General features: G+C 36.5%; 2 protein-coding genes across 5 annotated transcripts; both read right to left on the bottom strand.

The window, feature by feature from the left end:
• Positions 1 to 124: 124 nt before the first annotated feature.
• On the bottom strand, positions 125 to 19,988 carry LOC146465722 (neuronal calcium sensor 1-like). 4 transcript variants are annotated; one of them, XR_014868197.1, is made up of 11 exons: positions 19,832 to 19,988; positions 16,686 to 16,826; positions 13,398 to 13,463; positions 7,448 to 7,569; positions 6,696 to 6,765; positions 5,755 to 5,825; positions 4,690 to 4,797; positions 4,123 to 4,230; positions 3,448 to 3,510; positions 1,120 to 2,750; positions 125 to 1,073 (listed from the first exon to the last, which is right to left on the bottom strand). XR_014868197.1 is itself a non-coding variant. In XM_085128241.1 (10 exons), the coding sequence occupies exons 1-10, from the start codon at positions 19,869 to 19,871 to the stop codon at positions 2,703 to 2,705; spliced, it is 837 nt and encodes a 278-aa protein (XP_084984367.1). In that variant the 5' UTR covers positions 19,872 to 19,988; the 3' UTR covers positions 125 to 2,702. The 4 variants fall into 4 exon arrangements, 3 of the variants coding, with proteins under 3 accessions (XP_084984367.1, XP_084984368.1, XP_084984369.1); XM_085128241.1 differs by having other exon boundaries at positions 125 to 2,750; XM_085128242.1 differs by having other exon boundaries at positions 125 to 2,750; positions 16,686 to 16,823; positions 19,832 to 19,974.
• A 3,440-nt stretch (positions 19,989 to 23,428) lies between these two features.
• Positions 23,429 to 27,296, bottom strand: LOC146465721 (uncharacterized). The gene is made up of 5 exons (XM_085127972.1): positions 27,196 to 27,296; positions 26,088 to 26,190; positions 24,575 to 24,682; positions 23,792 to 23,968; positions 23,429 to 23,642 (listed from the first exon to the last, which is right to left on the bottom strand). Exons 1-5 carry the CDS (start codon positions 27,294 to 27,296, stop codon positions 23,430 to 23,432), a joined length of 702 nt encoding a protein of 233 aa, XP_084984098.1. The 3' UTR covers position 23,429.
• Between the last annotated feature and the right edge of the window lie 240 nt (positions 27,297 to 27,536).

The raw sequence follows: 27,536 nt of genomic DNA, 5'->3' as shown, positions 1-27,536 counted from the left end.
AACAATTATTCGTTTCCGAGTAACGAGAACGTGCAAGTTTTGGAAATTTCGGGGATGACGTAAGTCATTTTAATTATTCCATGACCGAAGATTTCGGTAAAAAAAAAAAAAAAAAGCTTTCTACTTCATTGTAAGTAATTTATTTTTATTTTTTCGAAATGTACCTTTCCCACTGAGCCTTTAAGAGTTAAAAGTCTTAACGTTCAATATTATAATATCTTCCCTTCACAATAAATAACGAGGTTATTTCCGGACCCCGCGGGTGATAAATAAATACATTTTCGCCGCATTAACTTTGAGGTACGACGTTCACAGCATATTTACATCAAGTCACTGAACTTACAAATAAATACTAGTAATCATGTACCCAAGTAGTTAATAGTGGCGTACATATTCTATTTTTCCCCTAAAAAATTGTTCAGACAGCCGTCTTCACCATAAAATGCAATCAAACCCGCCTCGCCTGTTAACTCATATCTATACGCCCTTTCAGTTTTAAAATTGTGGCTGACTGACTCTATCACCTTCAGTCTTAAAACTTTTTTTGTGTACGTAATCTATAGTAGACAGCAAATTAAACTGTTGATGCAAATATCTGACGTTAAAAAGGAAACACATAATGCCTCCTGTTGTTGCTTATGACCCTTCACGGAGGTGTTATCACTGTATCATTGTTACAAGCTGTAAACAGTTTGCAAAAAATTTGGCACCAACATTGGTTTTGAATTAGACTCTGAACTCACCTAACAACCAAACAAATATCATACCTTGAAAGGTTGTACATGTATAGAATAAGTTGGGAAATTTTTTATTTATTTACTAAACGGGGTACAAACATGGCTATCTAGTGGTTATGGTGCTCGACTCTCTCTCTCCTCCACAGAGGCCTGTTTAGCACTCGAGCAAACAAATAAGGATATAAAGAGAAGCGCGGGAATCGAGCGGAGACAAATAAGGGACTGGAGAGAGTAAAATAACGAGGAGCGCGGGGGGACGCTTCCGTTTCTCTTCCCATTTCCGAGATTTCGCCGCCCTTTTTATGAAGGAGCTCTGCTGAGGAGAGAGGTGCTCGACTTGTAAACCAGAGTTCTCGGGTCTTACAATAATGATCATACTAACTGAAGAGACTCGGGGGGTAGTTAATAACACAAAGGTCTACTTTCGCAACAGTCACGATTACCAGTTGCGCTGGGCCCAGTTGTTTAAAGCCCAATTAAGCTAATCCTGAGTTAACGTGAACTTTGATTCGAGTTTAATTACTAATCAATGAAGACTCTTCAAAAAGATTTTGTTCCTCAGTTTTTTTTTACCAGTAGCTTAAAATTAGCTTTAAAAAAACATTTAATGACTGAGATGAAAACCTCGGCTAATTTTTAATCGTGGATTAGCGTTAATCGGCTTTCGAACAACCGGGCCCTGGTTTTTTGTGTTTTGCCTCCTCGTGTACAGAAATATGTATTTTAAAGCTTATTTTGTCAGAATACAGCAAATTTTAAAAGAGCATCACCACAACGGCAACATGTGGACAAACAAAATGGCGATAGAGAAAAAAAACGCCATTAATGTTAATGTTTCTTTCTACTTTAATATCCCTATTGAGCAACACTTTTTTTGATTTGCAAACGTTTCGAAACATTTTGCCATTTAAATAAGAATCTTGAAAATCTTTGAACAATTATACCGAAAAGGGTCTATGGTGCGTTTGTACAAAAAGATCTCTCTACCCAACTTTTAAGATCATACCAACTGAAGCTTCTAATGTTTATTGTGTTTAGCCCCTTCCCTCTTACAAAGCATCCGCGGCTGCAAAATAAATAAGCCGTCCCCTACCACCTTCTATCTTTCTTTCACTAACATGTAAATAGATTAGCACACACTGGCTTTATTCCATATCTCATCGCGTTACTTGCCGTTTGAAGAATTGGGCGGTTTTCATTTGAGTGCCGCATAGCCTGCGAGAACAGACGCCTTTCCTGGCGTTTGTTTCGCCCGCCGTAAAAGCCCGCGAAAAAGGCGTCGACTCTCGCGATCGGCGGATGAAACAAAAGCCGAAAAGGTCTCCTGCTCTCGCAGGCTAAGTGTCGTAAAGGCAAAAACCAATGTTATCATTATGGTCGATCACAACAACCGTAAAAAGCGCAACGAACGAATCAGAATCCCGAAGCAAATACATGTAACCGGTGCTAAGCGCGGGAAAACGTGTGCGAGCAAGACACAGTTGCTTTTGCTTTGTAACTCATTGGCTGAGAATGTGGCGCCTAATCTGCAAACCAATCACAGAGCATAGTAAAGCAAACCAAAGCAAACGCGAGATTACTTCGACACTCAATCGAAATCCGCTCTACTTCCCAGTGCTATCATTTGAGGAATGCATGTATCTGTCACGTATAAATTTCATGCAACTCTCTACACACCAACTTGGACTGTCGAAAATCTAAAAAACCTGGATCTCTCTGTAAAGCCACCCTCCCGTCCCCCCCACCCCCCCCCCCCCCCCGCACTCACACTTGTATCAATTGTTACACAAGACCCCTCACCGAGGGAGCTTAATTGAGGAAACATCGTAGCGAGATAATTTTTTTTAAATAACGATATTGTACACCCACAATCAAACATTTACATTGTATTATTCTTTTAGAGCATTTGTTATTCTAGTAGATTATATTTTACGTTAATTTCATCTTTGTTGTTGCTTTATCCGTTTACCTAACGGAGTCAAACATCGCCAAACTCTGTTTAATTGACTCGTCCTGAAAGGCAATTAACAACGAAAATGAAATTTTAACGGAGTTACTTTTTGTGTAATGCATGTATGCCAAAGCATGCATGTTTAGCTACAGCTATGTAAAACTATGAAGTTATTATGAACATTTCAATTTAAACTTTCAAAAAAAAAAGTAATTGTCTAGTTTTATCAAAAATGCCTCAAGCGCCCCTCCACAGTACACAGTGTAGACAAAAAAGGTAGCAGTTGCCTTTACCTTGTCATTAGTAAACCGATGCGAATCACAATTAAAAACAATGGTCATTTTTAATCTTCTCTTTATTTGCAGTTTTTATTTTTGTATTATGACATAAAATAGAGATACGTGTACACTTAAGAGGGGTTTTAAATAATTGTTAAGTGATGTTGACACAATATAATTAAACCAGTTAGTGTTTTCTACAGACTGTATGTCATGTCATTTTTGCAGCACAGTCTAACAAGATGACTACTGCAGGTTGAATATGAATTCTACATTTTGTATGTTATAGAACAGTGCTATCCATGACAGGTGATAAATGCAGCCATTGTACATGTACTCTGTGCTCTATCCACACATCTTCTAAGCCGCAATGATTTTCGTGACTAATCTACATTGTATATAACTGTATTATAAGAATTCTTTTGCTACCTACATGTACTTCAGCAATTGAAAATTATCAGCCACTTTCTATTGTCCCTACCTTCTCACAGCCTTCTAAGAATTCCTCTTCTGAAATAAAACCATCTTGGTTTTTGTCCATCAGCTAACAAAAATAGAGAAGGGGCAAGTTACCAACGAAGATTTATTTCTTACATGAAGATGTGCACGCACAGTTCTTCTAAATGCACATGTTTCTTGTATACTGATATTGCTACATGTACATGTAGGACTTACATGTAAACTGGTTGAGATTCATGTACATGTATGCTCAATAGTAACTACTGTACACTTTGGTACAACTGCTACCCCAAGGTTTTAAAAAGTACGATTTTTAAACCTTACTGTTATAAATAAATAAATAAATAAATAAATAAATAAATAAATAAATAAATAAATAAATAAATTTAAAGATAAATGCTTCCCACTTACATGTATCAGCGGAGTAATGGCTTTTCATTATTGGTAAATTTGCTACTTAAAATACAGTGTGAGAGCAATATTTATTTTTAACAATAAATAATAATAATAATAATAATAATAATAATAATAATAATAATAATTTATAATAAAGATAATATATGGCAAATGACGGTACGGTGTGACACTCAAATATTAGCTTATCAGCATTACTGTTGCTAATTTTTGTCCAGTTTTGAACAAACACTTTTCAGAGTAAAACTTCATTGATGAATAATAACACAAACAACTGCGTTACCACAAACAGTCTCTCAACTTGTTCCTCAACAGTCATTTCTTCACCAGTTGAATGCGGGGAGTCAAGTCCCATCATACAGTGAACTGAATGCACCACTGTGGCCAGCTCCTACAGAGTCAAAAAACATTTAATATTTAAAATGAACTACTATCAAGTTTGTATGGTGTGACTGAGGGGACCATGAACAGCTTTCACGAGACAACTAAACCCTGCATGTATTTTTATGTTCTGAACATCTCGGAATACAGGTCTGTAGCCCATTAGCTAGAGGTGTTTAAGGACAGTGCCTAGGAATTCAAAGGTAGCGTTTTATCACTATGAAAGATCTTAGCAAGACAAGTTAGTGTTATTGGAGTTCAAAATGAAAATTGGGAGTAACCATTCAAAACTTATTCAGAAATATAAAGCTTCAATTTGGAAAAACAAAATGCCATAAATTGTTAAGTATTTTAAAGCTTTTATAATTATCGCTGCCTTTAAATTATCTCTGAAAAATGCTTACATGGTGGGACAGGGGAAGGGAAAGGGGAAGAATAAAACAAAGAAATGTCACAACTGCCATCACACCTCTCTTGTTATACAGCCATCACCATCCAAGTCATACAACTGGAATGCCCACTTCACTTTCTCCTCTCTACTGCCATAAAGAGACACTGACAGACCTGTCACAAAGTCCTATGGATGATGCAACATTATGTCAATACAATATACATGTACATGTACATGCACTGTACTACTGGCCCAAAATACCAATTATATTCAGACAGTGTTTTTGCCCTGCCATTTACCTTTCCAACCTGTCAGAGATTGACAGAAATATCTACATGTATATGTACCAGTAAAGAAATTTGTAATATTGTTATCATTTTTATTGCCAATTACAGTTGTTAACTTCGAAGAGGATGAAGATGTACATGATGACAAAACGTTCCTAACATACAAAAGAATGTTCGGTTTTATCAAGTGAACAGAGTTGATAAGATAATTTGGAAAACGGAAAGAGATTCGAGAGCTGATGTTTCTAGCATTAGCCCAGACTTCCTCAGAGCCAAGAGCCATTCTCAAAATGCCAGCTCTTAAATCTCTTTTTGGTGGCCCCATTACCTTATCAACTCTATTGATTAAACCAAACATTGGTTTCCACTCCCCAACCAATGTAGCTTCACAGTTTCTTTAGAAACTAACCCCATACCCAAACATACAAAGCATTACCAATCTCATATATTTGATGCAATAATATTCAGGGCACTTCGTATCCTGTGTTACATGTAATTTCAATGCCATAAACAATAAAATTTTGTGATATTCTGCAAGATTGAGCAGGATAATTATTATCCAGCTCAATCTCGCAGATACACTGTATCACCTGATTTTAGCCCACTCAGCCTATGGCCTTGTTGGCTATTACCATCAGGCAACATTCTGTGCAATTTGAAAGAATACAGTAAGTATTGTTTGGTACATGTAAATACATGTATATGTTGTGGTTCGATTTTATCCTTGGTTTAAATTTTATTTCCCTTTGTTTTGGGGTATAGTAATGTATGATAATGAGTTTAAAACAATGGGAAATAAAAATTAAACCAAGGATAAAATTGAACCACAACATATACACGTAGAAAAATCAAATACCTCAAATGACACTTTTCCATCTCTATCTTGGTCAAACACATTGAAAACATGATTTGCATAAAGACTTGAGTCTATCATGAAGCAAGAAAGAAATTAAATGAATCATGATTATTATGTATAATTTATGTATGTTTAAAAAGTATGTTACAGCTGTACACTTTACATTGTATGACATTTTGCACTTCAACAACAATATAAATCAAATCTCAGCAGTACACTGTACATGCTGCATTTTGGCCAGTTCAGCAAAACCCTGTCTACATACAGCTTTCAAATCCTGGTTTTACCACAATTTTTGTTTCTGATCAGTTTAGCTTTAGTGTTACTTGAAATGACTACTTTTATTTCTACTGACATTACACCTTTACATATAATTATTTTCTTGAGTAACAACTGGGGCCAACGCTTTTTTATCTGAGCTGTACATGTATGTGGTTACATTCAAGTTCTACAGTAACAACAGTACAGTGAAGTTGATTTAAACAGTCTGCTCAAAAGGGGCATTTTTTTAATTGGGATATATCATTATTCAAGGAATGACTTACTATTTGAGAGGAAATAAACTACAAAAAAAAAAAGCAATTATACTATGTTACTGTATATATCTATGCACAACATTTGCCATTTACAACAAGGTTAAAAGTTATCAATTTTAATAAACAATTAATTCAAAATTAATTTTCACTGAATACTACAATGTACATGTACATGCATTTCACTGTTGAAGACCAGAGCTCGGGTTTCAAATTATTAATTGACAATTTATTGGGAATTAAGATTTTTAAAAGCTTGAATGTATAATATCGATTTTACAGGTATCATGCAATTTTATGTTTTTCTGTCAGTCTTTTTAAGTTAAATATATTTTTTTACATACTGTACAATGTCATTAATACTACAGTTAAGTTTAAATTAATTAGTACTGGTCATTTCTGACATACCTCCATAAGGAAAAAACTGGGCATAAATTTTCTTAAATGTATCTTTGTCAACTGTTCCATTGGGACATTCCTGATAATGTAACAATGATATTAAAGGGAAACCTTGATCCTTCTTTACAGTTACATGTACATTTAAATAATTTGTGTAGCCTTATTTGTTAAAAAATGTTAAACTTTAGCTTTGTCAGTGCACACACACACAGAGCCCAAAATATTAATAGTAGCGAAGCTAAGAGGGGTCCAGGTTAAACAGTCAGATTTAAAAAAAGTACATTATTTTGAGGAACAAGTTAATATTGTTAAATGTATGTAAGTAAAGTACAGTATAACGAGGTGCAACAGGGTGCAAATGTACACTGTAATGCACTGCACACTGCAATGGGACGATTTATAAATTATCGCATAACAACATTTAATTTACAAAGTAACTTCTATGTGTACAGTGTACATGCAAGGTAAAATAGTCATACTTCGTGATTCCTAAAAAGTTATGAAAAAGCTACAGCTTAAACTCCTGCCAGATGTATCTCCACATCCGTCCAATTAATAGCAATATTATTATAATTAATATTATGTTTCTAAATCAAGATGGCAAGATCAATTTCAAGATAAAATATACCTAACTTCAGTTTGAGATAACAGCACATCAGTGGCCACATTGTTCGCTTCTCAATTTGTACCACTAATACTACAATAGCTATAGCAGTAGCTTTGTTAATTTTAATACTTCATTCAGGGTGTACAGTACTTACATTTTTAAAACCTCTGTACATTCTTTGTAACTCCTGTCTTGAAAATTTGGTATTCAACATTAGCTCATCAATACCCTCAACTCTGACTCCAAAATGAAGACTAGATTCCTGGCTGCTGTGATCTACATGTAAAAGAGAAAAAAAAAAAAAAAAAACGTTAACAAAAAGTGATAGGAGAATCCCTACATGTACCTATAGATACTGCATTTGAATTATGTTTAAATTCCACTAACATGTTATAAAACATTATTTATTTTTAGTATTACTGTATTATCATCATCATCATTATCATCATTACAGTACATGTACAATCCCCGTCATCGTTGTCATGTACATGTATCTAAAATTTATTTTATTTATATGATGCTTGCTTACAAGAGTTGACACTATCCAGAAAAAAAATTGTGTTAAAAAAATGATGGGAAAAAAAATAAAGAAAAAACTCACTTCATAATTGTTATAACAGCACAGGAAAACGTTGTAGACTCGGAGGAAAAGCCTTTTAATACTTGAGATGTTGACTACGATCCTACATCTTACAACTGACGCTATGACACCTTTCCAGAATAATAAACTACATTGAAACTGCATAAATTACATTGAAGCATGCATGCGAAAGAATTTAACACATTATGACAATAATAGCAATAATTATTATAACATTTAAAATACAAATAATTATAATAATAATAATAATAATAATAATAATAATAATAATAATAATAATAATAATAATAATAATAATAATAATAATAATAACAAAAGTCCTTGTCTGCAAGTTTAAAAATCTCAACACACTTGCAATAATGACTAAAAACATTATAACTACTGTAAGGTTAAAAATGATGACAAAAAAGATAAGTTTCAGACTACCGGTCGGTACTTTATAGAATAGGTAAACTATTCCAGAGCTTCGGAGCATAAAAAGAAAAAGCTTGTTGGCCATAGGTGGCTGTTGAAACATTCGGTATTTGTAAAAGTAAGTGATCACAGGATGATTGCACAGGTTGATGAGAGAAGATACTGTACTGTACTGTACATGCGTCATTATTTCAAACAGTATGGATAGCCAACATACTGTAAATTTATGTGCAATGTAAGGATGTATACATATATCTTATTCGATGGTTTTACATATAATACGCGCGGATATTTTGCGAGTTGTGTAGTATTTTTCCGAGCCCCGAAGGGGCGAGGAAAAATACGAGCAATGAGCAAAATGTCCGCGAGTATTATATGTAAAACCATCGAATAAGAGATTTATTATTCCACTACAAAAAGATTTTGTTATTTTGGCTTCTCTGTTTTGGTAACAGTTTTCAAATGCACCCGGCATCAACTGTCCATCGGTATATGGCGCGTACGAATGATGTAAACAACACAGAAAGCCAGTTAAATGTCTTTAATTTGATTAGATAAAATGAAAAGATAAATGACAAGTGAAACTTGTTTTCGAGTCTGCATCGTTTCAAAAACTATTCTTCGTCCAGTCCGGACATTGTTGCTCCTTTTTTCTGCCTTTTCCGTCCGTATTCGCTCTGTTGTAAACCGGTCAAACCGGGACACTACAGTGTATTACGGTCTCATATTTTGCACGTTCTCTTGACCTTATTTGGTGAAATGACATAATAGTGGAATAATAAAGACCTTTATACATGTACAGAAATAAGAGAAGACTCTGTGCACATGGATGTACATGTACCTTGTGTTGGGTACAGTACAAACAAAGGTTTACTTGGTGTTTTGTATCATAGTTTAATAAAACTGTAAAAAGAACTGACTTTGTAATAGCACAGGGGACTTTTGGACAAAGCAGAAAAAAATTTAGACAAACACTCATAATTATATAATTTTTATTATAGAACTATTTAACAGTTGGTGCATGTACAGGCTGTATGTCATATTAAAAAGGAGAAACCTCTCAAAGGATTGCCAATTTCAGAAAACCAAATAGCCACAACATCTGGGGCTTATAACTGCACGAAAAATTGGATTTGTTCTTTTTTTGATCTGTATCAAAGATGACGTCAAATATAATAACATTTTTGACAACACATTTGATGCGCATCAAATATTTTACGCCTTTGCATATACCTTTGACTCAAATCAAAAGTGAGTTCAAATGTATTAACAACTTTGACTCTACCTTTGACGCGTGTCAAATTTAAATCAAACAACTTTGACTCCGATTATGACGCGCATCAAAGGTGGATCAAATATTTGATATCTTTGATTCGAAACAAATTTGAATCCATGGTGAATCAAATGTGGCCTTTGTCACCTGTGATTCGAATCAAAGGTAATCAAAGGCGGCCTTTGACAGTCTTTGACCACACATTTGATGTGCGCAAAGGGGTTTTTTCGTGCATTGATGATAAACTAAACACCAAGAGCCAGAAGTAGTAATCAAAATACATGTATGTTTTCTCAGAAATTTACATTTTTCATTTGATGGTTTATAGTTAAAGTGCCCCTAACCCTTCAATTTGTTTTCTTTTGGTAGATTTCCATATCTGTGAAGAACTCATTTTCGAAAATTTTTTTAGAAATATTGAATCCTTTTTTTTTACGAGCGCTAAAAGTTACTGAAATTTTTAAATTTTTGCGCGCTTTAAACCCCGCTGGACAAATTTTTTTCTCGTGGGCTCATTAGGAACGAGCCAATGAGAAGCGTCCGATATTTGACACTTTCTTAGCTGTGACGTAAGAAAAGGACACCAGAAGGATTCAGAAGGATTCAGCAGGAATCTTATGCATGCTGATTCCTTTCTCTACATTTCAAGAGTTGCTGCATCCAAAACCCACACATTTTTCAACCATTTTCTCTGTTTACAATTGAAGCATTACCGCAAATCTTCGGATATTTTTGCCAATGTCCTTTTCTTACGTCACGCTTTATATTTGGCCGAGTGGGGGACTAATGCGAACGATAGGCGAAGACTGCCTTCACTTCTAGCGATCATAAAAAAAAAGGATTCAATATTTCTCAAAAAATTTTTTGAAAATGAGTTCTCGAAAGACATGGAAATCTATCAAAAGAAAACAAATTGAAGGGTTAGGGGCACTTTAATATCATGAGGGTATTGGAAATACAACCTTCAGGGATGACGAGAAAACCACTTATTACAAATAACCCCAACTGCATAAAATGAATAAATTAATTTAGGTGAAAAGGATGTACAGATTTTTGTAAAATCAGATCATTATGATTTTCTTTTTCTAGACGTAAGTTATGAGTCAAAGCACACACAAGATAGTAATGTCAGGGGCAAGGTATGGTGAGTTTTCAAGATTTTTCTTGCACTTGTTCCAGATGTTACATTTATTTTCCATACTTTTTCCAGGTCTGGAATGGTCGATATGGAAATCTACAAACTCAAGTAAATATTAGATACTAGTTTGAAGATTTCCATACTTTTTTTTTAAAGAATTTAACAGGTGAGAGAGGAAACAGAAATTTGAATTAAAATTTAATTTACAGGTCGGATTATATTTGATTATCTGCATTCCAGTTTGGCAGTTTGGGGGGTAAATTAAAGTTACGAAATAACAACAGAATTCAAAACATGACATGTCATTTTCCTAATACATTTTTTTTGTACAGTAAGAGTTGACATGGATGAAAACATAGAAAGTAGTAACACTTACAGGTACATTTTGTATGTGAAAATGTAAATTATTTTAATTTAAAGTATAATTTTACAGAGGCAATTTATAATAACAATAATTGATCTCCCCTTTGCCAGAACAGGGACATATGAAAATAATGCTTATGAAAAATTTTTAATTAGTTTTAGCAAGGATTACTAACAACTATAAATTATACAAAAAAACTGATACATGTTATGGTATATTTAATTTATTCTCCTGAGCACAAAAACCCCCTGAAAATAATATTTAAAAATAATATATAATATATACTGTAATATTATTGTTATATTTTACTGTAAATACTGTACATGTACATGTATTTAGCATAACTTCAATGGAATCCTTTATTTCTCTAATTATCAGTGGATGAGAATGCAGTTTAATTAGCACTAAATTCATTATCAGCCGGATTAAAACAACAAGTCATACAGTACACATGTGACAAGGATCTATATACACGTATTTGTAATGTCTAAGGTTGGTTCTTCGTGTTGCTTTTGTTTTAATTTCTTTGATCTTATCAAGCACAAGTCATAAAAATAAATGTGACCTTGATACTGTATGCTGGATAATAAAAAAGGTTATCATTAAAACATCACTGATAACTAAAAAGTAGGACTAGCCACAATATAAATGCATAAATTCTCCAAGTCTCTCAATAGTCTCCTCTTTGCTTTCTAAACTTCTAATAACTTGTTATTCTGACTTTTCCTCATCTCTATTCCGCCTTACATGTGTTTTGATATTTGACTTGCTCCAAATCAGCTCTGGTTTGGCATACAGACAGGATACATGTTTATATGTACATATACGTATCATGTAAGAAACACAGCCTGTTCCATTATAAGATTTTGACCTGGAGGCTTCAACTTAAGGAATTCACCCAAAAGAGGAATTGATGCTTGGATGATTTCTTTTGTTTACGCTAAAAGAACAGACAAGTGAAAATTATACTGTCTTGCTTGCGTACAGACCATTGTGGAGTCAGGTTTTGGGAAAAAAAAGCAAATAAATAAATTCTTGTATAAGCTTCTACACTGTAGGTCAATTTCAAGCCCTAAAATACACATTAACTACTGTATATGCCTCTCCTGCTCCAATCCCTTCAATTCTTCACTTACAAGGTCTTTAGATTGTATAAAGCTTAAATGCATCACTTTAAGAGACGTTTTTGTTGAGAAAATCCATCATTTTAAGAAACAAGACAAACAATATTGGCACTAAATAAAATGAAATGAAATTTATTCTTTATCAAATAACTTTTACTAAATTCGAATTCTCAAAAAATCATAGAATTATAAGTTACCACAGTCTATAACCTTTTTCTTCTTCTTTAATACAGTATAAGGGATTGTACTAATAACAATACATTTTAGGGCTTCTAACAGTTTTACAGACAAATGTATTGAAAAATTAACAACATGGCTTAACACTTTCCACATTCCAAATACTTGTACAGTATAAATCCTTCAAATTCATTTACATCTCAGCATTTGATATACATGTAGCATTTCAATCTTTCCAAGACATGTTTGCCCTATTGTCAAAAAACTGATTACGACTTGCCTCCAAAAGGCGTATCTCCCTTAACATGCACGATCTTCACGGGCTGCTGAAATATCTTAGTGTCAAAATGCAAATGAAAGCTACTTTTATTAAGAAACTGCCTGTGGAGTTGTTTACTTTGACATCATTTTGCAAAATGAAACATGGGACTGAATACATTTGATACACTTATAAATTTGAATGTTTGGGAAACTTTTTAAATAGGTTTTGCGTATAATGTGCAAACTTGAAGGGTACATTCAACTTCCAAGAAGTGCATAAGTCTTAAAGCAAAAATAAGCTTACATGCAAGAACTTAAGTCATAAGTATTAAGCTTAAGCCTACAGTGTAGTGTGTTTTGTTTTAGCTACATCAGCCTACATGTGTTTATAATGGTACCCTACATGATATTCCAAACGTCTTCACAACAAGTGACTACATGTAGGTAACAGAAATCACCAATTTTATGAAGTAAAAATAAGAACTTAGTTCTTACACCACTACAATATATACGTTTATATCATTTCCAGCCGATTTACAATACAGACAACATGGGGCTTAGTATTCAAGTCTAAATAAACATGCTTTCTAGAGAGCCAAATTAGAAGCAAGCTTGCATTAAGCTTATCAATACGACTAGTGCCCTTAAAGCCTTTCATATTGCACTTCACCTCGGCATCTTGCCCTGACTTGACCGAATAAAATACTCTGTGTAAACCGACGTTTGGTGAGATATAAAGGAAACTCGCTTACCCGGAGAGGACACGAGATCGTTCTTCGTTTCAAGCTGTCCTCGCCTTCCCCCTTTGCGGCGAATACCTGAAACCACACAAGAACAGTGACTCAGTTTTGTCATGGAAAAAACCTCCAAAACTAATAGACTTCTTACTTAGAAGCCTGCTTGTTTTGCCTAAATCTTGACCCATGTTTCAAGACATTCCCAGCTGCTTGCGAGCGAAATTTAGCAAAAGTGTTCGAGTTTTGTGTTAATGAAAATATTAACAGGTGAAACCGCAAAGATGATAGCGCGCATGGCACTATTCTGTTTTGGAAAGTCCGCTGGACAACTTGTGTTCATTTGAGTCATCTTGATTATTTGATTTTAGCGCGCGAGAACTCGTACGGGACACACTCGTCTTGTCTGGTATACGGGTTTAGGAGTGAGGTATTCCCTAGTTAAGCCCAGTTTTACAAATGTAGTTATTTGAACGTGCGTTTCCATGAATTGTCAGAAATGGCCGGCCAGACCTAGAACCGAGTGCACTCGTTCCAGCGCGGAACGTGGGCCGGAAAGCGCGGGAATTTGAACGATGGTGAACATGGCGTATTTTTCTACTATACTACAAAAATGGCGGCCGGTGAGTATATAGTATAAAGCATTTTATTTGTCTCGTAAATCTTTTCCTAGTCTTTCTTGATGGGCTAGCCTCGCATTGAGCCACAAATGCAAACTGCAATCGGTGTATAGGTTAAATCTGGTAAGGTGAGTTATCCTTTGGAATGTGTTCTACAAAATACCGACAGATTTTCACCAAATTCCGCCAAGAAAAACACAACAACTTGGAATGAAGATAAATTCGTCTTCTCCGGACTCCTTGAAAAGAATTTGTTCCTCTTCTGAGAAAAGAAAGTCCATAAAAACAATCGGGAAACAAATACTGCAAACTAAATCCGCCATATTGTTTTTCAACAACAACAACAACAGCATGCGCGACACGCAAGACCCACGCAGGTGATCACGCGTACGCGCGCACCTCCTTGCCAAATGAGAACCAGCTCTCTCTCGCTGATTAATCTAAGCACCTAAACAGAAAACTGTCTTGAAAAATGTATGACTGACGAAATTGTATTTTGTACATGGAGGGAATGTTGGGTCTATAAAAATAAAGTGGCCTATGTTAATTTTAACCTGTAAATAAATAAATAAATAAATAAATAAAAATATTTATACGAAAGCGTGATTTATCAAGCCTCTTAAAAGATGGTTGCACTGGCTGCCATATATGCAATTCCTAGACTTCCTGTTTACAATATTATTTTGTCCTCGATCTTTTGTCACTGTTTTGATATATTTTAAATAGACATAGTTATATGTATATTTTTCAATCTTTTTTTAATTTTTATACATTGTACAGTTTCTAGATTCTTAGTTACACTTAGTTAGGTGTCCCCTATTAGCTGAAGGCTTACCCTCTCCTAGATATTTTATTGACACATTAATAAAGTTCATTCATTCATTCATTCATTCATTCATTCATTCATTCATTCATTCATTCATTCATTCATTCATTCATTCATTCATTCATTTTAAATCCTGGAGACGACACAACAAAGGTACCAATAAACAATACTCAGGTACTTCTGATAGTTCTCTTGCTGAAGAGGCGTGCATTATGTGTGCTTAAAGAAACCAAACTGATTTCAAGGCTGGCACTAGGGCAACATGGCAATTTTGTTATCAGGCCAATATTTGGCAATTTTGTTATCAGGCCAAAGTAGTGGTAGTAGTAGTAGTAGTAGTAGTAGTAGTAGTAGTAGTAGTAGTAGTAGTAGTAGTAGTAGTAGTAGTAGTAGTAGTAGTAGTAGTGGTGGTGGTGGCGGTGGTGGTGGTGGTAGTAGTGGTAGTAGTAGAAGTAGTAGTAGTAGTAGTAGTAGTAGTAGTAGTCGTAATAGTAGTAGTAGTAGTAGTAGTAGTAGTAGTAGTAGTAGTAGTAGTAGTAGTAGTAGTAGTAGTGGTAGTAGTAGTAGTAGTAGTGGTGGTGGTGGTGGTGGTAGTAGTGGTAGTAGTAGTAGTAGTAGTAGTAGTAGTAGTAGTAGTAGTAGTAGTAGTAGTAGTAGTAGTAGTAGTAGTAGTAGTAGTAGTAGTGGTGGTGGTGGTGGTGGTGGTGGTGGTGGTGGTGGTAGTAGTGGTAGTAGTAGTAGTAGTAGTAGTAGTAGTAGTAGTAGTAGTAGTAGTAGTGGTGGTGGTGGTGGTGGTAGTAGTAGTGGTGGTGGTGGTGGTGGCGGTGGTGGTGGTGGTAGTAGTAGTGGTGGTGGTGGTGGTGGTGGTGGTGGTGGTGGTAGTAGTAGTGGTGGTGGTGGTGGTGGTGGTGGTGGTGGTGGTAGTAGTAGTAGTGGTGGTGGTGGTGGTGGTGGAAGTAGTAGTAGTGGTGGTGGTGGTGGTGGTGGTAGTAGTAGTAGTAGTAGAAGTAGTAGTAGTGTGACCATTCTCTAGCTTCTTCTGAGCATAAGCTGCGTGTCATATGGACTCATTCTTTTCAGCAATGATTTTTTCATTGCTGAAGAGGAACTGGCGCTGCCTTACCGATTTGATGCAGACTTAAGTATGCAGTGTAAACCAACAACAACACAATAGTAAATTTCAATACTATGCCAGAGGGGAAAGGAGTATTACTGATTAAAAATCAACGTTTATTTTTAATTTGCACAACTTACAATAAAGGGTGAGGGTCTGTTTACATGGACGATTATTTCAGCAGGCGGAATAACTGAAAAGAACCTCTGTCCAACTTTGAAATCAAAATCGTTTGTATAGGGTTTCCAAAGGCCTCACTGGCCCAATGTCATTCCCAGTGCTTTTCGCAATTTACAAGGGAAAAGCGCCCGGGAACGAGGTTGTCACTGGCCTTCAAATTTATAGAAAACGTCTGTCACTGTTACATTTTGCAACGAGCTGCTCTTTTGTAGATATTACACCTTTTCAGTTACTCGTCACCATTGTCATCATCACCATTATCTTTCATGCATTACATATCATAAATATTGTTATTTTATTGCCGTAGTAAGTTGTGGTCAGATTAGCTGTCTCCTGCTACCTTTAAAGTCAATGAACCCGTAAAAGCTGTTCATTGATATCGAAAGTCTAAACTGGTCCCGCCATAAAGTTTGCTTTGGTGTGAATGAACACATAGCAGGAATGAAAACAAGACCTTTACTGAGAGAATGATAATCACTCTTTATCTAGTGATCCCCGTTTTGAATAATCATCCTCATTAGCTTTTTACAATCGTTATTGAACAGGTACAATGCATATATCCTTACCGCTGACGACTTCTTTGAGGTGCGCAAACTTGGATAGCTGTCCCTCGGATCTGTCACTTTTCCTGCTTGGTGTGGGGCTTTTGTTTGGTAACATGCTCTTGTCCTCTTCAGAGGGCACTGATAAACTAGAATGTTTTGCTACTGTAGAGAAACCAGGAAATTGAAAGTGTTGTAAGCACGATGAAAGGAGATTTCAGTGGGGTTGCAATGTAAAGTTTGGCGTCTGTTGCACGAACTGAAGTCAACTCCCCCCGCATATTGTTGTTAGTCAGCTGACAGATCGCAGGTATACTCTCCAGGTTGACTAAAGCACCATCCACAAATACGTTCTCGATTGTATTCATTTGTAAATGACTATCTTTAAAAACACCACATGCGTTTTCATTCAGTTCGCTGTCCACAACACAAGGAAACGATTAAAAACGATCGAAAATGATACCTTCTATTGACTTCAAACGATGGTCTGGCCTTAAAACTTTTGAAAACCGCGGTTTTTATTCTTTTGCACCGTCCGTCTTGTCTGAATAGGAACTTTAGCAACGCCGACAGCAACGGCAACGAGAACGTCAAAAAAACGATAGGCTCAATAACCAAAACAACAAATGCACGTCCATTAAACTTTTTCAGTTTGTACACTCGCTCCTGACCTTTTGTTTGAAGACCGCGGGCATTCGTATGGCAGACCAACGAAAAATAACGACTGTTTTGCACTCTACAATGCTACAGGTGCCCGAACACGGGTGGACATGTTGCAAGGACATTTCACCGAGCAATAATTTAACAGCGGCAAATCGCAACAAAATCTAAGGGACGTGTATCAGGGACATACAGCAGGGACAAAGTCACAGCGATCTCAGACAAGAGAAAATGCGGCTTTGCCTATAAGCGATGAACGATGTAAACTTTGCTGTATCAGCTTAACTTTTCTTCTTTGTTCCTATGTTTTTTTTTTTAAGACGAGAGTAGTGAACTTTCTCGTTCGAAAACGTACAAATTTGAAGCCATTTCAGTTCAAGGGAGTTTTAATCGACGTGGCAACCGCGGCGTCTCGAGAGTGCTATGCCACATAATTTCAAGATTCTGATTGGCCGAAGGAAAAAGCGCCCGAAATATCCCGCTTTTCTTCTGTTTTGGCGCACTTTATTCATAGACACCGCTCTGAATACGACGAGTATATAGAGAAATCATGGAATACCGCCCTGTATTCTGTAGAAATGGTGAGCTCTGGTTGATTTAAAGAGAACGTGTATAGGATATTTATGGCTGACCAATGGCAGCTTGGGCAACCAAACCAGTATATATATGGAATTGCATAATCAAATGACCCAGTTCAGTTTTAATAATCTAGTGAACAGTGAAGAGTAAATAAACGTTTTAACGCCTGGATAATGGGGTGTTTGTATTACGGAGACACTATATAAATTTTGGTATCTGTAGCCGGACAATGTCCGCAATACGGATCGGAGGCGCTGTCCGTAAGTTCAGGCTTGACAGGCATTTAAGGAAGGTGGCTTCATAAGTTCTGCGCATCTCGAGATGATCCGAGAAACTCCAATTTCTTAAGAACGTTGCCGACTTGATCGTGGGTATTTTTAGGCTGTTTATGACTACGCTGAAAAAGCAGATGTTAGCGAGCGCTGTTGGAATCTGGCAGAAATGAAAACTGGGATTAACCACGCATTTTTCAGAGATAAGAGACCTTCAATTTGGACGGAAAATACCATACGCTGTTCTATATTTCAAAGCTTTTTAGAATTTTTGTTGCTTGACTTATCTCTGAAAAATGCGTAGTTATCCCCAATTTCCTTTTTGGATTTCAATAGCCCTTGCCAAAATCTGCTTTTTCGACAGAGTCATGAAATTAATAGCGTAAAAATCCTCTGTATCGTGAGGCAACGTCCTTAAGTGTAATTAGGAACGAGCACGAAACGCAATAACTCATGATTCGAGCCTTGGGGATCTAATCTCTGGTGAGTCTTCTGACGTTTTAGAAATTCAACAAATATCGAATCATGATAATGACTGTGTGTCTCAAGCCGTCGTTTCACCTGCGGATCGAGCGAGTCCAAGGGTGTCTTGAAATCCGCAGGATCTTTCATCATTACAGAGATGGTTTGATTTGGATTTCACTCATCTCTTCATGTATTCTAATTTTCCACCATTCTCGTTTGGTCAGTTGAGATAAAATTCATGGTTTTATCTCTTGCAGCTGTTCTGAAAGGCTCGCTTGCTGTGAGGCCAGGGCATTGCAATAAGAGCAAATCGTAAATAGCGGCAGTGAGCGGATTCTTCAACAAAAATTGAAAAGGTGTTTAACAGTAATAGTATTCTGAAGATAGCATATATTTCAATTTCGAAATATTTGACCAACACAGACTTTTTTTTCGTTATCTCTTTAATACATGCAAGCAAAGGCATCGCATCAGAAATATATTTGCCCGAAGGAGAGGTTGACAAAGTTTCAAGTCGAAGCGGCAGGAATCAGGATGATCTACCAAGCCTTTTTAGATAGATTGCCATATTTACCCGCAAGCGGAATGTTGTTAAAAAATATATTTATATGAAAAATCCCTTGACATAATTATCCGTCACCTTTAATATGACTTTAGTCGAGTACTAGATTTATATTTGCATACAGGTGATTATAAACGTTCCTCGGAAGTTGTTAGATATCAGAATTTTACAATATTGTTGTTGAAAACAAACGCCATTGAATCGTTTAAATTTCCTTCAGCAAGGCCATCCCTAAACAATGGTGGAAAACTATGACACGAGACAAACTTGGGGAGTTGAATTTACAAGGAACCCGAGGGTTAAAATTTTATTGTTATTCATAAGGTATAAAACCAAGGCAATTAACTAACTGTCAAAAAACAGTTCATGAGCCGAAGGATTTAAAAAACACTTCAGCCTCGAGAAATCCTCACTAAAATGTGTACATATATAGTTAGCTCGATGTTCCTAGGTTATAAAATGTCACTTTTCAAAGAGCCACAGTCTCAAAATGAAACAGCAATAAACTGCGCCGTAACAGTAAACTGCTCGAAGTCTTGGAAAATCGCCACACAATTCCTGTGCGCCTGAAGCGTAAGCAATGAAACTTGCAAACTTATGTTGCGGCTACAGCCGCATTTCGCAAACCTTACCTTGAAACATGGTTTTGTTGGAGCTTTCAGTGCCTCCCATACTTTTCCATGATGCCAAAGATTCTTACCAACACCTAGCTCAGTATTCAGCTCCCATTAACGTTTCGCTGTTTTCGGTCTTATTGCACTCTCTCGGCATCGAATGAATAATTAACGACTTTCGAGCAGGTACTCACGAGTAGATTTTAACATAATTAGTGAACTGCAAAACCATGGAAACTGACAGCTCGCTTATCGCTGGCACGGGAATCTTAAAATTCCGAAGGCAATTTTGGAGGAGTCTCGCTGCGACTTGTATCGAATTTTAAATCAGCCCACAACTGTGCCATAATTTTCAAGCCGCTCCAATTTTTTTTCAAGCAATTTTGTTTTCATTTTTTTTTTTAAGCCGCTCCAAAAGAACCTTTTATGAGGTGATACCAAGACTAAACAAGAAAGAGGAAACAAGCGCCATAAAGGTTGGGGGATGATTTAGGCGAGTCTCAAGATAACTGCACAACATTTTCAATTCGCGCAAACGTGATGTGGTTGCATTAAATTTGAATCAACTGGAGATATTTCATTCAAAGATGTCTGCTTTGGATTAATATCTAGATCAGTAAAAGAAAACGATAAGTTTTATTTTTTTAGAAATTTCGATCTTGTGCGGGCATGTAATAAACATGGTGACAGAGGTTTAAGGGAGAAAAAGATCAAATATCTTTTAAAAGTAATACGGTAATAAACCCGAACTAGGGTTAAATTCCGAAGCAATAATGAATGTTAAGGGAAATAATTTCAGCGGAAGTCGCCTTATTCAAATAAGGTTTACTCTGTAGCTTGTTTAGTCTGTGAGTTCATTTTAGAAACGTTGTGTGGTCTTCCTCGGAACTCCTTTGCGGTCTAAGGAAATTTACATGAAAGTTTTTAACTTTTATTCTTATTTTTCCGGCGGATCGTCATCTGTTGTATTTGTATTATCGAATAATAATTTTTTTCCATGGCAAGAACTTCGATACTTTTGAAGCATTTCAATGGCTCCACTGTACTAAAATCCCTTCATTCAACCCGGCTTTTTTTCTCATCCAAGTCTTCATTTATATTCTCTGAACATCTAATTCTCTACAAAAGAAAGCTTTTCAATTCTATCGCTGAAATGGAACTTCGCAAACGAGACCCAGATTTAACAGATTGATTGAAATGCCTGTTAAAATAAGCTGACCTTTAAAGCGTAAAACCTTTAATCAATTCAGTGCAAACTACGGATCATGTGCAAAAATGGCTGACATTTTAATATTCTTTTGTGCATTCAAATCACCCCTACTAACCTCACTCTTAAAGTGCCCCTAACCCTTCAATTGGTTTTCTTTTGGTAGATTTCCATATCTTTCAAGAACTCGTTTTCGAAAAAATGTTTGAGAAATATTGAATCCTTTTTTTAACGAGCGCTAGAAGTGAAGGCAGTCTTGTCGATATTTTCACCTATCGTTCGCATTAGTCCCCCACTCGGCCAAATACATTTAAATATGGAGCGTGACGTAAGAAAAGGACATCGTGCAAATATATCCGAAGATTCGCGGTAATGCTTCAATTATAAACAGAGAAAATGGTTGAAAAATGTGTGGTTTTTGGATGCAGCAATTCTCGAAATGTAGAGAAAGGAATCAGCATGCATAAGATTCCTTCTGAATCCTTCTGGTGTCCTTTTCTTACGTCACAGCTAAGAAAGTGTCAAATATCGGACACTTCTCATTGGCTCGTTCCTAATGAGCCCACGAGACAAAAACTTGTCCAGCGGGGCTTAAAGCGCGCAAAAATTTAAAAATTTCAGTAACTTTTAGCGCTCGTAAAAAAAAAGGATTCAATATTTCTAAAAAATATATTCGAAAATGAGTTCTTCACAGATATGGAAATCTACCAAAAAAAAAAACCCAAATTGAAGGGTAAGGGGCACTTTAAGTTCAAATATCAAAAGAATATTTTACCTTGAACGAGGCTAGAGAGGCGACTTTGAATGCAGACAAAAATGCTAAAATGTGATTCTTTTTGCATAAGGTCTATAGTGGGCAGACCGACAGTCCCTGTTCCCACTTATTTCCTTCGTTTCCATTTGAAAAGGGGAATCTTCAAAAAGGCGTTATCACAAACTTTTGTTTTCCGTACGTATAGAATTTCATTAACATAAAAGATAAAAAATGCTGCTAGTTGAAGTCGCCAATTGCTAACGTTCCGACATTGTTATGTCATCTTCAGTGTCCAAAACCTCTTTTTCAAACGGTTAATGTCTGGAGAGAAGGCCAATCGTGCAGCTGTCTTTTAAAGACCTCATTCTTTTGTTTGTTTGTTTTCTCCACTTTGCGACGCTTTGAAAAATCTTCGTTTTTGATTTTTTTTTTAACTGTGCCAATGCATTTTTTTGTCAAGGTGGTTTGGCTTGGGACATAATTATGGATATTTTGTATCAAATTCTGCATCCAGTCGACCTTCAAACCGGATTATTTAGATTTTGATGCAGGCCAGGTAACGCAAATACATTGACGCTGCTGGAAAGATCATCTCAAATTAGTATAAAGGCTAAGTTGGAAAGTCTTGTCTTTTAAAGTGCTACCGTGACGAAAATCGAAAAAAAAATTTAACGAGATATTTGGGCTTCAAGGATATACTTAAACCTTAAACTGCAAGTTTAAAATATAATTCAGAACAACCTGGCAAAAGTATGTCCTTAAAAGGGCTGCCCGAAAGTACGTAAAATGCGTCCGCCATCACTCAAACAGCAACAACTTGAGCCGACAAATTTTTGTGCAGCGGCTTCCCTCTTGTGACGCCATTTTATCATCTTGGCGCTAAAAGCACTCGAAATGCTCAAGTTCATCGCCTACTTCTTCCGAATTTTGGCTCTGATTTCTAACGCGAGTGGTAGATATGAAGACAATGGGGACGATTCTCAGTGAAGTGAAGGGATAACGTGACGTCACATTCTACTCGGCCCAACTCTCCGTGTTGTTACGGACTTTTTTGAATTAAGAAATGGCGGCAAACCGAATGTGGAAATTGCGCTTGAAATAATCGAGTTTCCCTTTGGAATAACAACTTAAAATTTGGCATGGGTTGTCACTTTCCTCCCATACTTTCGAATGCTGAAGATAAAAGGAATGGTAAAATTTTTGATCAAAATAGCGGAGACGTCGTACCTTAAATTCAGGGAAGTTTTGAGTTGTCGTTTGTTTGTCGCCACGCAAAAATTTCCCGTCTCCATACAAACGTCTGTAAAATTCTTAGTCTTAACGGAACTATATATTCGTTATTATAAATGACCAAAAATTTCTTTGGCTTGGCCGTTTTACTAATCACATTGACTGAATTAAAATTACCGTGATAAAGGAAAATTAAAAGACATCAGAGACACTTACATGCATACACTTCAATTTTATTTGGAATAAATACTTCAACTTGAATTTCAATTCAATTGACCACAAAATCAAACAGCTATGAATAATACTACAATCAGAATTCAAAACCCTTGTGTAATTAAATCATCTTGGAAAGAAAAAAAAAGCTATTAGTCAGATATGAGAAAATCCTTGAAAGTCCTTGAAATCGAAATCCGTTCAGATTACATTTACAAACTACTTTTGATTTTAAATAAATCAACGATCATTTGATAAGACTCTATGAGCAAGTTTTCTAAAACACATCCTGAAAAGTGACACGCTGCTCTTGTAAGGGACTGGGGCAGGGTAGTACTTGTCGCGGTTGTGTTGCGCATGACTGCAGAAGAGGACTGCTGACCAGCTGAAGGATTGAGTAGAGTAAGGCCCTTGAGTTTTCTATCCTGAAGGAAGATATTTGGAAAGCGTCATAAATTAACAGTAATTTCCAATAATCTTAAGATAAAAATATTGCTTTATAAAATAATAACATAAAAATGTCAGGTGGAAATTAATTGATTAAAGGAAATCGTACCAGAGAATAGCAACTTACAATATTTACTATTCGTGGAAGCAAGCTTTTTATCTTGCCCATCATGAACATAAAATCGTTCAGATATACAGGATGTGTTGTCATCGTCTGTGCACGTGATAGATCTGCTAATGACTTTGTGACCTGTTTATTGTAGTCGAGGAAAACTCTTCTGTGAAACTCCAGAATAACGCTTCTCTGCAAGTAAAAAAAAAGATCAGTAGAAATGAGTCTGCTGTTTAGGAAAGAGAAAAAAGGCAGGTTTGTTTTACGAAGAAAAAGTAGAGAAGTAAAAAATTCGTCAAAAATACAGGAAGCGGTGATGGAAAATTTCAGTGAACAGTGAAACATATAAGGCGCAACATAAACAAAAAGTTATCGTAAATAGGTAAAATACTGTTAGAATTTGCAATTTTAGCCGATATGCATTAACTGCCTGCCCCGACGTTCGTTCCGACAGGTCTTTTTTACAGGTCATATTGCACAGGTCACAAGACTTAGTACAGGCCACTGTTGTACTGGTATATAACCAAATGGGCTAACGTGCCCTTAAGGCCTGAATTAGCTTTTAAGTATGGAGTTAGGAGGGCCAGTAGACCCTGTTTGGCTTGTTTATACACAATTATCACAGTGACCTGTAGATTTGACCTGTAAAAGAAACCTGCTGCACATCCACCGGCTGGTAGATCGAGTACACTGAGTCTTTCCTACAGTCATGTTTTATTAGCTTAAAAATTTGGGAGTTATCTTCAGATAAACGCATACCAATTTAAACAATAGCAGAAACAGATATAGAATAGTTACCGATGCATTATTCCAGTTGGAGCTTGTTAAATTCAGATCTTGCATCACCACGTCAGCTGGAGAGCCACACGTAGGGTTGCAGGAATCCCTTACTTTGTAATCAATGTTCTACAAGAAATAGAAAAAAAAGATAAGAAAGACAACATCGAATCTTCTTTGAGACTGTCTGCAGAGGTCGAAATGATAACAAAGCTTTTTGTTTGTTTGCTTTTATTTTATTACCTTAAAGCTCGTTTTCAAAGTCAGGCCGACTTGGTTCCACATCCAAATAAACCTGTCATTTCATTCACTCACTCACACATTCACTCACTCACTCACTCACTCACTCACTCACTCACTCACTCACTCACTCACTCACTCACTCACTCACTCACTCACTCACTCACTCACTCACTCACTCACTCATTCACCCACCCACTCACTCACTCACTCACTCACTCACTCACTCACTCACTCACTCACTCACTCACTCACTCACTCACTCACTCACTCACTCACTCACTCACTCACTCACTCTCTCACCCACTCACTCACTCACTCACTCACTCACTCACTCACTCACTCACTCACTCACTCACTCACTCACTCACTCACTCACTCACTCACTCACTCATTCACTCACCCACCCACCCACCCACCCACCCACTCACTCACTCACTCACTCACTCACTCACTCACTCACTCACTCACTCACTCACTCACTCACTCACTCACTCACTCACTCACTCACTCACTCACTCACTCACTCATTCACTCACCCACCCACCCACCCACCCACTCACTCACTCACTCACTCACTCACTCACTCACTCACTCACTCACTCACTCACTCACTCACTCACTCACTCACTCACTCACTCACTCATTCACCCACCCACTCACTCACTCACTCACTCACTCACTCACTCACTCACTCACTCACTCACTCACTCACTCACTCTCTCACCCACTCACTCACTCACTCACTCACTCACTCACTCACTCACTCACTCACTCACTCACTCACTCACTCACTCACTCACTCACTCACTCATTCACTCACCCACCCACCCACCCACTCACTCACTCACTCACTCACTCACTCACTCACTCACTCACTCACCCACTCACTCACTCACTCACTCATTCACCCACCCACCCACCCACCCACCCACCCACTCACTCACTCACTCACTCACTCACTCACTCACTCATTCTTTAATCATACAGTTACACATTCTTCAATCGTTCATTTATTCATTCTTTAATGCATTCATTTATAGTTCTACGTGAACTAATAAGAATGATAATTTTATTTTCCCATGTAGCTAAGATATGTTTACTTCCCACTATAGAGAAATAAACAGGAAACGAGTTGATTAATGGAAAACAGCTCTGAATTACCAATGAGAAACAAACAAAACAACTAAAACTTACTGTGTAATTTATGGCCCTGAACGTTAATGGGGCCAGGAGGCGGGAACATCTGTATAGAATATCAATAGTTCTTTGAAACTCCCGACGAAGTCCGGACATTCCAGCGCATCGTGTCCGGAGACAGCCAGCGTGTGCAGGAGAATCGTGCAAAATGAGCAAAAGACATAACAATACCAAACAACGACTTTGGATAACTGTAGCTGTTGGTAAACAAAGTGAAAACAAAGTAACAATATTAGCAACAATCAATATTTTTATGAGGACGAAACACGGTTTGCACCAAAGAGCAAATTATGCTCAACCCCAGGTTCTTTCCGATGTTAATATCCAAGATAGCGGCCAATGTGGCATTAGTGGTCAATCAATGAGGAGCACAGATTGGCTTTTTTTTCTATTTATTTAAACCCACATCGTAGTTTACAGAGTTCTAGTCTCTCAAAACTCTAGAGCAACGACTGTGATACGTAACATTAGCACTCAGTGTCATGAGTTACCATGGTGATTTTCCTCTTTACTGTCCTGAATATTGTTATGGGATGTGAAAAAATTAAATGGGATGGCACAAAACTTTGTAAGACAACCTATCAAAATTGCAAAGTTTTGTTACAAAAAGAAAGGAAATAACTTCAGAAAAGTTGTAACTAAAAACATTTTTTACCAAAAACCAGTCAAAGAATTGTTTTGAAGAAATCGAAAGTCGATTCCGGGTTATTGTAACGTCAAATTTCAATGTGACAATTTCCAAAAGTACATATTTAGTAAGGACTTAGGTGTTATTTGATTAAATGATGAAATTAAAATGATCAGAAGGACAGTTTAGTACTCACAACGCGTTACGTTTAACAAGAGAAAACTAATTTGAGCCATTAAATATTCTGAAAGTCGATCCCTAAAAGAACTCGATATATTGCGTAGGTGGTTAAAAAGAAATTGAGAACTTCGTAAACAAATCATGAAAGCTGAAAGAGCTAGACTAAATACCTTGATAAAAAGTTAAACAAATACTTCAAAGATTATCGAAAATGTTGCACGTTTGGGTATTAAGATAAGAAAGTCAGAAACAACGTCCAGGAAAATTGAAAAGTAAATACAAATAGAGGATCAAATTCTAACTGAAAGATATGGGCCGGGGTGGTGATTATCTTTTCAAATGGGATAAAGAACAATACATTGAAACATGTACTGTACTTGAAACACGCACTTACCTGCCATTATAGAAAAGGTTTCTTTCTTCGTCTTGTAGATTCTTGTGTTGAAGAATTTGAGCTGATTTGAAGTTTGAATGAAGAATTGTCGAAGTCTCCATCCTTATATACTCGTTTAAAAGTTCCTGGTTTGTCATCCCGCTTTCTAATTTAAGATCTTTCCTCTCCATACTAGAAGTCGTACGTTTTAGAAAGTCCGCCTAGAAAGTCTATTTTTTCTGACTCATCTAGTGCAGGTGGCGAAATTTACCCGAAAATTCAACTTCCCGATTTCGCTATTCTTCGCTAAGCTTCTTTTTTTTACAGAAGTATCTCTTAATTTCTTTTGGTTTTGAGTTTCG

The sequence above is a fragment of the Pavona decussata genome, unplaced genomic scaffold, assembly GCF_977016875.1.
Source record: "Pavona decussata unplaced genomic scaffold, jaPavDecu1.1 SCAFFOLD_155, whole genome shotgun sequence".
Classification (NCBI taxonomy): domain Eukaryota; kingdom Metazoa; phylum Cnidaria; class Anthozoa; order Scleractinia; family Agariciidae; genus Pavona; species Pavona decussata.
Note: the sequence above shows the minus strand (reverse complement) of the source record. Positions and strands in the feature narration are given on the sequence as shown.

What these genes read in the sequence shown, in the direction of transcription:
- LOC146465722 (XM_085128241.1), bottom strand. Translation starts at nt 19,871, where the DNA reads ATGGGAGGCACTGAAAGCTCCAACAAAACCATGTTTCAAG. An exon ending in CGATCTCGTGTCCTCTCCGG is followed by an intron (nt 7,570 to 13,397) that starts GTAAGCGAGTTT and finishes TTTTACATGTAG; the next exon opens with ATCACAGCAGCCAGGAATCT. An exon ending in ATGGAAAAGTGTCATTTGAG is followed by an intron (nt 4,798 to 5,754) that starts GTATTTGATTTT and finishes CATCATCCATAG; the next exon opens with GACTTTGTGACAGGTCTGTC.
- LOC146465721 (XM_085127972.1), bottom strand. Translation starts at nt 27,296, where the DNA reads ATGGAGACTTCGACAATTCTTCATTCAAACTTCAAATCAGCTCAAATT. An exon ending in CGGACACGATGCGCTGGAAT is followed by an intron (nt 24,683 to 26,087) that starts GTCCGGACTTCG and finishes TATTTCTTGTAG; the next exon opens with AACATTGATTACAAAGTAAG. An exon ending in TTCCACGAATAGTAAATATT is followed by an intron (nt 23,643 to 23,791) that starts GTAAGTTGCTAT and finishes ATCTTCCTTCAG; the next exon opens with GATAGAAAACTCAAGGGCCT.